The 9,842-nt window shown below is 42.2% G+C and overlaps 1 protein-coding gene across 1 annotated transcript in view; it reads left to right on the forward strand.

Moving 5' to 3' along the window:
- Window positions 1-8,404, forward strand: part of CSTA (cystatin A (stefin A)) — a 10,788-nt gene extending 2,384 nt beyond the window's left edge. The window contains exons 2-3 of the mRNA XM_010834253.1: window positions 6,537-6,638; window positions 8,012-8,404. Of these exons, the coding sequence (XP_010832555.1) occupies window positions 6,537-6,638; window positions 8,012-8,140 (231 nt within the window). The 3' untranslated portion in view covers window positions 8,141-8,404. The remainder of the gene's footprint in view (window positions 1-6,536; window positions 6,639-8,011) is intronic.
- Window positions 8,405-9,842: the final 1,438 nt, after the last annotated feature.

The raw sequence follows: 9,842 nt of genomic DNA on the forward strand, positions 1-9,842 counted from the left end.
GCTCTGTTCCTCCAGTACTAAACTCCCAATTATCACTTGTCTTCCCTGGCTCACAGACTTCCCCGGTGGCTCAGGTGGTAAAGCATCTGTCTACAATGTGAGAGACCTGGGTTTGATCCCTGGGTTGGGAAGATTCCCTGGAGAAGGAAATGGCAACCCACTGCAGTACTCTTGCTTTGAAAATCCCATGGATGGAGGAGCTTGGTGCAGGCTACTATCCATGGGGTCGCAAAGAGTCTGGCAGGACTGAGCAACTTCATTTTCACTTTCCCTGGCTTACAGGAAATAGCCTCAGGCGACAATTCCCATTTAAGGGCTGGAAGACTGAGGGATAGTCAGCTTAGAAAACATTTTAGAGTTTAGAAGGCACTTCAATTATATCATTCATTCCCCCCACAAAAAAACCCCAAGAGGCAGATATTACTCCAACCAGTTTTTAGGTGAAGAAATTTAATCAACACCTTCTCCAAGATTATAGAATTATTTAGGTTCCTGGGCTGGGCCAGGAAAATGGGTATGTGTAGGTAATCACATACTTAATGTGATTTGATGGGGTCCCAGGGAAGACCTCCACTTTCCTGTCATTTACCTTGAAGTCTTATTCCTTTGATGTTTTAATGTGTTTCTAGTTTAAAAATTCACCTATTAAAATTAGATATACTTGGAGGAAATGAAGTTTATCAGCTTTCTCTGTTTTTATCAGAGAGCTTCTCAGTGGAATTTGAGCTGAAGGAAGCACCCATTGGGGAGGCAAAGAGGGGAGAGGGAGGTCATCACACATAAAGGGGAAAGCATCAAAGAAAAATGATGACCACAGGTTCAAGGAATTTGACATCAGAATGAAAGAGAGAGCTTGAATCAGAAAGAGAAGAAAGCCAAACAAAGGGCTTGGGGTTGAGAAGTCTTGAACATTTTTGAAGGCAGAAGAAAGGACTTTCTCTGTTCTGAAGATAAGAGAGACTGGATGGTAATGGGTCGTATCAGGTATTGAAGGCTGTTAATGGTACTTGGGTCCAGAGTGTGTTAGTTGCTTAGTCGTGTCTGACTCTTTGCAACCCTATAGACTGTAGCCCCACCCGGCTCCTCTGTCCATGGGATTCTCCAGGCAAGAACACTGGACTGGGTTGCCATTTCCTTCTCCAAAAGGAACTATAGAAAGAAAGAAAGTGAAGTCACTCAGTCGTGTCTGACTCTTTGTGACCCCATGGACTGTAGCCTACCAGGCTCCTCCATCCATGGAATTTTCTGGGCAAGAGTACTGGAGTGGGTTGCCATTTCCTTCTCCAGAGTACAGAGGAATAAAGCCCCTCTCTTTATATTCTACCTCTCTTCTATCTTCCTTCCTATCTGGGGAGACAAGCTATTATGAGGGAAAACAACCCTGGTTTCTGCATTCAGAAAACATTGATTTGAGAACTCCCTGGTGGTCCAGTGGTTAGGACTCAGCATTCCCACTGCTGAGGGTTTGAGTTCAATCTCTGGTCGGGTAACTAAGATCCCACAAGTTGCATCGTGTGGCCAAAATTAAAATTTAAAAAAAGAGAAAATTAATTATATACACAGTACTGAGTGAATTGCTATAGGAAGAGAAGGGATATTAACCTGGTCCTACCCTCAGGGAAATTTGTAAAATAAATTGGAGAAAAGGGATACACACAAGGAAACAAAGACTCGAACATGGCCCCATCCCTGAATATGTGTATTTAATATATGTAATTAATTACTTAAGATGTAAATTATTAACATGTGTGATTAATTACTTAGTATGTAAATACTTAATACTTAATATATGTAATTAAGGATCAAATGAAGGCCCACTGGCAAGAGCCTCTGGATCATTCTGGCTGATCCATTACCTTATGTTATATGTGAAAAATCACTGGGTGAGAATTCTGAGTATGTTTATATACAGGAAAGAAATGTTATAGCAATAATTTTTATTTTTAGAAATAAGAGCTATTATTACACATGGGCAGATGCATACACACAAAACATACGCATGTGCACACACACCCCTAAGTCAAACCTGGCTGCTGAATACCATTCCTGGCATCCCACAGATCATAACTTTTGTCTGCCAGGACACCACACAAAACCTGCAACAAAAACAACAGACAAACAGCCCATCTGCACACCATTATGGACACACCCGGGAGCTTAGCATGCTGTGGCTCTTACTCACTCACAAATGTGTGTTCTCCTCTCTGACCACAGCCTCCTCATCAATCAGCTCTTCCATTGCCCCCATGTACAGAGAAGCTGCGGTTCAGCCACACCAGAGCCCTTCAGGCACTGACCCTTCCATCTGCATCAGCGCATGCCTCAGCCCACTCGATGGCTCACCCAGCCGGACCCCATCGTGGGTGGTTTCCTCCCCTCCTCCACCCTGATTTCCATGACCCCGTGAGCTCTGGCATTCCAGTCCTCAATCAGAGGTCACTCCCACTGCCACCACTTCCTCCTCAGCTTCCACTCCAGCTTCAGAGAACTTTGCTCAAGGAAGATGTAGAATCACAGAAAACTCCCCCTTTTCAAATCTATGAATTCACACCAGTTAACAACAGCTGCAGGGCCCTGGGGCTTCCAGCTAGCCTTCCAGTCACATCCTGTGGGTTCTTTTCTAGAAACCCCACAGCAGTGGAACAGGACCTCCTCTCTCCTCAGGTTCTCAGTCCTCCCAATCCCCATGGCCTGACCAGATGGCATTTCAGTCCTTTCTCTTAGAAGATTGCAGCCATCTGGTGTGAGAACGCTCTGATTTATTTTCCTTGCTGACTGTGTGCCTCTCTCTGATCTAAGACTTTGTCCTCCTTTCTTAAGGCAGGTGCCATTATTTCTTGTATGCTGGTTGCCTTGCCCCATACTTCTCCAGCCCTCAAAACATAGGCGACAAATGTCCACAAGTCACCTTTCACCAAACCACTGTACTTTCATGCTGCTACCCAAACTCTCCTTTGTTACTCTCTAAAACATCCCCAAAATGGCCTATCCATGCTGCCACCATAATCTTTCTATTCATTTTTCCTAAATTATGCATAGCCCAAGTGTGTTTCTGCAGGATGATTACAGGTTGGAGAAGGTAGGAGAAAAGCCTGCATCTTTGGCGCAGCAAGGCTGAAATCCTCATATCCCAGAGAATTAACAGCTCACCAGGATTCATCCTCTGCAGCAACAAGAAAAGCTTGAACAGCTCTGGGGTGACTGTACTTTATCAGCTGCTCCTCCCTGATAGCATCCTTCCCCTGGTTTGGACCCCAACCTATACTGTTCCCTTCAGCACCTCAACCACCACCATGCATAGCAGATTGAAGAAAGTAAGGGGCAACTATTCACAGCTTAAGGTCTGTCTATTTACCACCACATTGGATCACCACTCCCCACTGGTCTTCACTCTCCTAGCACCCATCCCCCCCCCAATCTCACGCTTTGGAGCCAATACTGGGTACCTGTCACGTTAGGAGCTGAGTTGGGAAGAGTTAATCTTGACACTAAACCCTGAATTATCTATTTAAGCTTCACTTTGCAGGCGAGGAACCTGAGACTTTCAACACCAACCTGCCTTCTGAAACTTTAGGTTTCATGATCAGTTCCTTTCTACTCTGCCTTTTTCCTCCTCCTCACCTGATATCCCATCATTCAGGTTCATAGCATCCAACAATAGAGCAATACAAATCTGTTTTGCTGGTAAGAAGGAGCAGGGCTACAGGTTGTAAGTACAGTGAACCTACAGTCAGGGTGCTGCTGCTGCTGCTAAGTCACTTCAGTCGTCTCCAACTCTGTGAGACCCCATAGACGGCAGCCCACCAGGCTCACCCGTCCCTGGGATTCTCCAGGCAACAGCACTGGAGTGGGTTGCCATTTCCTTCTCCAATGCATGAAAGTGAAAAGTGAAAGTGAAGTCGCTCAGTCATGTCTGACTCTTAGCGACCCCATGAACTGCAGCCCACCAGGCTCCTCCATCCATGGGATTTTCCAGGCAAGAGTACTGGAGTGGGGTGCCATTGCCTTTTCCTATAGATACGATGGAAAGACCCAAATTATAGATTTGGATGTGTTTCTGGGACAATAAGAAATAAAAATGTCTGATACAGGGTTCAAAAAAAGATAAATCAGATACTCACTATTCAAGGTATTTTTCAGCCTTTAGCTGTCATGTTCTCTCACAGTCTCAGGTTTCTCACCCGCAAAGTGAAGCTTAAATAGATAATTCAGGGTTTAGTGTCAAGATTAACCCTTCCCAACTCAGCTCCTAACGTAACAGTTACCCAGTATTGGCTCCAAAGTGTGAGGATGGGGGAAGCAATAAGACACTGAACTCTTCCCTAGCTCATTCTCTCTGCACACTTGGCCACTTTTCTCTTCTCTCTCCTGTGCCCTATCTCTTCCCATTTCTTTCTCTTTTTTCTTCACTATTTGTTTTCTTCCTTTCTCTGCTTTGCAACCTCACTTTCCATCCCCCAAAAACAATCACATTTTCCCCATCTATTCTGGAGATTTTCCATCTATACAGTAGAAATGGCTGGTGGTCCATGGCGTGTTTGCCCTTCAAAAAAGGTCTGAGAGCTCAAAGAATTTGCAAATGTCTAGGTCTTTTTTTGGCTGTGCCATGCAGCTTGCAGGCTCTCATTGCCCGACCAGGGATTGAAACCAGGCCCTGGCCATGAGAACACCAAGTCCTAACCACTGCACTGCCAGGGAACTCCCCAGATATCTAGGTCTTTGAAAACAGTTCTGGTACCCAAACTGAGGCATCAATAGAAAAGGATTCAAAACATTTGCCCACTGAAGGAAGGACCAGATGGTCCTGGGAGAACCCTAGATGCAATGGAGGCCTGATTGAAGCCATATATGCACATAAAATGTTCAGTTATGGGCAGGGAGGCAACTTCCCAATAAACAAGGTATATCAAACACACACACTTGTTTCCTTTCCCTCTAAGTGATAAGAAAGGGTTGGAGGGGAAAGTCATATCCACAAATAAGAAGACAATGAGAGGCAGGCAAACACCTCAGAGATATCAACAATATTTAGTGGATTTTTTTTTCAACAAAACTTGGAAAGATGGAAAACACGAACAATGTAAAATGATCTGAGTCATCTAGACAGCCTAAGCTACATAGGGGAATGTCTGAGCCAGAAGCAAGCAGATTCATGGTGCAGAACTCCAAAATGGCTCAAGCACTAGCAACACCAGAAACGGGAAGACAAGAGTGAGGCATGCAGCTAAACCCCGAGATCTGATGGAAGGCTGAGAAGCAGTTCCACTGTGCCTAGGTCCTTCCCTCTCACTATTCTCCACCCTGAAAGACAAGCTGTTTCTTGTCCTCCACACAGACAGAAGATCAGAACTCTACTCTTAGCAGAAACTGAGTCAGAGAAACCATTGTGGGCACTACTGTATCATGCCCAGCTGAGAGCAGGAATTCAGTATCGGGGTACCCTGTACTGAAAACTGATGGACTTAGTAAAATCTTACATATTCTATTTGAGATTCTTTAGCTGCCTTTTCATGCTTGGTTCAGGAATGCTGGCATCTAAGCTTGTATCCCCTTGTGGTAGACAGAAGGATGGCGTTCAAAGATGGCCACACTCTAATCCCTGAAACTTTCCATGGCAAAGGGACTTGCAGATGTGATTAAACTAAAGACCTTGAGATATGCTATACTATTTTTGCAAATTTGAGTCTGAAATTTTTTTTTAAGATATTTTTTTAATGTGGACAATTTTTGTTGAAGTCTTTATTGAGTTTGTTACAACATTGTTTCTGTTTTACGTTTTGGTTTTTTGATCACAAAGCATGTGGGTTCTTAGTTCCCCAATCAGGGATCAAACCTGTATCCCCTTCACTGGAAGCCAAGGTCTTAACTACTGGACCACCAGGAAAGTCCCTGAAATTATTTCAAGATAAAAACATTTTGTACTTAGTAGGAATTACTGGTCTCCCACTTTTATTAATCAAAGATGTATTCAACTATTTGTAAACACATTTTTAACAAATTTGTAAATCACATACATGGAGTTCAATACAGCTTTGGTAATTTGTTCCCTCTTGTTGACAAAAAATTGATCAGCTGATTTAAGAAAAAAATGGAAATTTTATTTGAGCTGAATTTGAGGATTATAACCCAGGAAGAGCATCTCAGAAAGTTCATCTAATGTTCCACCTATTAGAAGTCAAGGCACAGGTGTATACGTTTTTTGAGACCAAGGGCTGTGCATCAAATGATGTTTAGTTGACAGTTTATTTAATCCAGATCTAAGCAGCAATATGGTATGTCATGTGACACCTTACAAGATCAAGGAGGAATGTTATCTTTGAAGGAGTTGTCTTGTTGATGCTAAGAGAATGTTGCTCTTTATGGTTGAGCAGGTATTCCTGCTATTGGGGTGGTTTGGGCAATGCATAATGCAGACACACAATGCACAGTGTGGGCCAGGAAAAGGGAGGCCAACGGGCAGAGAAGATTTTTTGTTGTTTAAATTTCTCTTGTCTTGCCATAAAAATATGACTTCTATTTCATACTCTTTTCTAAAGGTTAAACCACAGCTTGAAGAAAAAACAAATGAGACATATGAAGAATTTACAGCTATAGAATATAAAACTCAAGTGGTTGCTGGAATAAATTACTACATTAAGGTTAGACTTCAACATACACTTTTGCACTAAAAGATATTGTATCTTTCATTTTATGTGATGTTTCCTATCACCCTTACTTTATCATTTGTTCCTTCTCCTTGTCCTAAATCAGGACACCTACCTAGCATGATACTTCCCAAGTGGTAACTCTCAAACTTGGCAGATGATGGTATATTTATATCATCTTTTTCTTGTGAAATTAGAAGGCTTTCTTCTACTGATTCTTAACTTAATTTCCAGAAGATGTAAAGAAAAAGATTCAGAATTCAGAGTGTGTTTAGCTCATAACCATGGCTTCTTCACGTGGGATCTTCAGGATGTGGGGCTGGACCAGATGCTATCTTGAAGCTCTTTCTGTCTCAAAGCTTTGTGATTCTATGTGCCAGAACTGAATGGATTTATGGAATGGTTTGAATCAGTAGCTGAGAAAATAATTTAAACCACTTTTGCCCTTTAAATAAGCATTTTGATTAATATAATTTAAATACATGGGGACTTCCTGATGGTCCGGTGACTAAGACTCTGTGCTCCCAATGCAGGGGGCGCAGGTTCAAGCCCTGGTCAGGGAACTAGATCCCATCTGCCACAACTAACAGTTTGTGAGCCACAACTGAAAAACCTGCATGTCACAATGAAGATCGAAGATCCTTCCTACTGCAACTAAGACCCAGGGCAGCCAAATAAATAAATATTTTAGAACTTTCATTGTCCAAACCAAAAACAGAAGTGGAAATTCTTATCATAGTTTTCTAGGTCCCAGATTCATGCCCAAACTACCATGTCAGTCTTCATACAAATGATTTCCCAAGAAGATTCCTTTATTTTAGAAGGAAAACTAGACTCTCCATCCCTGGGCCCTGCTCAGTTTTACCTCTGGGCATTTATAAAGCAAGTTCTAGTATAGATATGGGAACAACACATCCCAAATTTCCTAGGGCAATTCTGATTTTCTTCTTTCTCAAACTATGTGACAAAGTATCCCAATTTGGGAGTCAGAACATAGAATCACAGAAAAGGCTGCCACCTGTTTTCTTGATCTGTGCATCCTTGAACATAAAACGTAACTCTGGATTTCGTTTGTGCACATGACCTGTGCCTCTTGCCATGTCTTTGGCCTGCCCTTTCTCTCATAAAATAAAGTGGTAGGTTTATGTAAGTGTTAGTCACTCAGTTTTGTCTGACTCTTTGCGACCCCATGAATGTAGTAGCCTGCCAGGCTCCTCTGTCCATGGAACCAAGGGTGTAAAAATGGTGGTCCAGGAATGCTGTTCCAAAGAGTTTATTGCAGCGAAGTCTTTACGGGTTTGTAGATTTTTCATTTGATATGGATCCACACAAATCAATCAATCTCCTTTTTCTTTTTCAACTTCCAGATACAAACAGGTGATAATCGTTATATTCACATTAAAGTATTCAAAAGCCTTCCTCAACAAAGTCATTCTTTGATACTTACTGGCTACCAAGTTGACAAAACCAAGGATGATGAGCTGGCTGGCTTCTAGCAGCGTGTTCCTAAAGTGGTCGATTCTTTCCGCTGGCACCTGATTAATGACTCCTGCTAAGAATAAATGTAGCTATCAATAAAGAAGCATTCCTTTTCCAATAAATTAATCTCTTCAACTAGTTCTCGTCTATTTTGTTTAATAATAATTACCTTTTCTTTCTCAAAATCAATTTATATCTTGAGATATAAGAAATTCCATGCAAACTGATATCAACTGGAAATCTTAGAAAAATTACTGAGGCCTAATGCAACTGAAGCGACTTAGCAACAGCAGCAGCAGCAGCATGCAACTAATCATGGGGTTCTCAAGGCAAGAATACTGAAGTGGTTTGCCGTTCCCTTCTCCAGATGAGGAAAAAGATGGAAACAGTGACAGATTTTATCTTTTATTGGCCTCCAAAATCACTACAGACGGTGACTACAGCCATGAAATTAAAAGATGCTTGCTCCTTAAAGAAAAGCTATGACAGACCTAAAAGTCAGACACAACTCAGCGACTGAGACAGCAACAAACATGTGTCTACATGCTTTTGTGTATACAAATGTTTTTACTTCTCTTGGGCATATACGTAAGAGTAAAATTACTGGTTCAAGACAACTCTGTTCAAAGAGTGACATTCAAAGAACTTACGAACTGCTTTCCAAAGCAGCTGCCTTATTTTACCCTCCCAAAAGCAGTGTGTGAGAGTTTGGACTTTTCCAACATCCTCATTAACATTTGTTTAGCTGACTTTTTGAGTCTGTTCTTCCTACTGGGTGTAAAATGATTTCTTATCATGGTTTTTACTTGCATTTCCATGATGACAAGCATCTTTTCTTGAGTTTATTATTCACTTGTATATCTTCCTTGGAGAAATGTCTATTCAGATCATTTGTCTATTTTTAAATTGGTCTATGTGTCTTTTTATTATTGAGTTTTAGGAGTTTATGCATATTCTGGATATAAGGTACCTTCAGTTCAGTTCAGTCACTCAGTCATGCCCGACTCTTTGCGACCCCATGAATTGCAGCACGCCAGGCCTCCCTGTCCATCACCATCTCCCGGAGTTCACTCAAACTCACGTCCATTGAGTCGGGGATGCCATCCAGCCATCTCATCCTCTGTCGTCCCTTTCTCCTCCTGCCCCCAATCCCTCCCAGCATCAGGGTCTTTTCCAATGAGTCAACTCTTTGCAAGAGGTGGCCAAAGTACTGGAGTTACAGCTTTAGCATCTTTCCTTCCAAAGAACACCCAGGGCTGATCTCCTTTCGAGTGGACTGGTTGGATCTCCTTGCAGTCCAAGGGACTCTCAAGAGTCTTCTCCAACACCACACTTCAAAACATCAATTCTTCGGTGCTCAGCTTTCTTCACAGTCCAACTCTCACATCCGTCCATGACCACTGGAAAAACCATAGCCTTGACTAGACGGACCTTTGTTGGTAAAATAATGTCTTTGCTTTTGAATGTGCTATCTAGGTTAGTCATAACTCTTCTTCCAAGGACTAAGCATCTTTTAATTTCATGGCTGCAGTCACCATCTGCAGTGATTTTGGAGCCCAAAAAGATAAAGTCTGACACTGTTTCCACTGTTTCCCCATTTATTTCCCATGAAGTGATGGGACCGGATGCCATGATCTTAGTTTTCTGAATGTTGAGCTTTAAGCCAACTTTTTCACTCTCCTCTTTCACTCTCATCAAGAGGCTTTTTAGTTCCTCTTC

The sequence above is a fragment of the Bison bison genome, unplaced genomic scaffold (assembly GCF_000754665.1).
Source record: "Bison bison bison isolate TAMUID 2011002044 unplaced genomic scaffold, Bison_UMD1.0 scf7180017864032, whole genome shotgun sequence".
Taxonomy (NCBI): domain Eukaryota; kingdom Metazoa; phylum Chordata; class Mammalia; order Artiodactyla; family Bovidae; genus Bison; species Bison bison.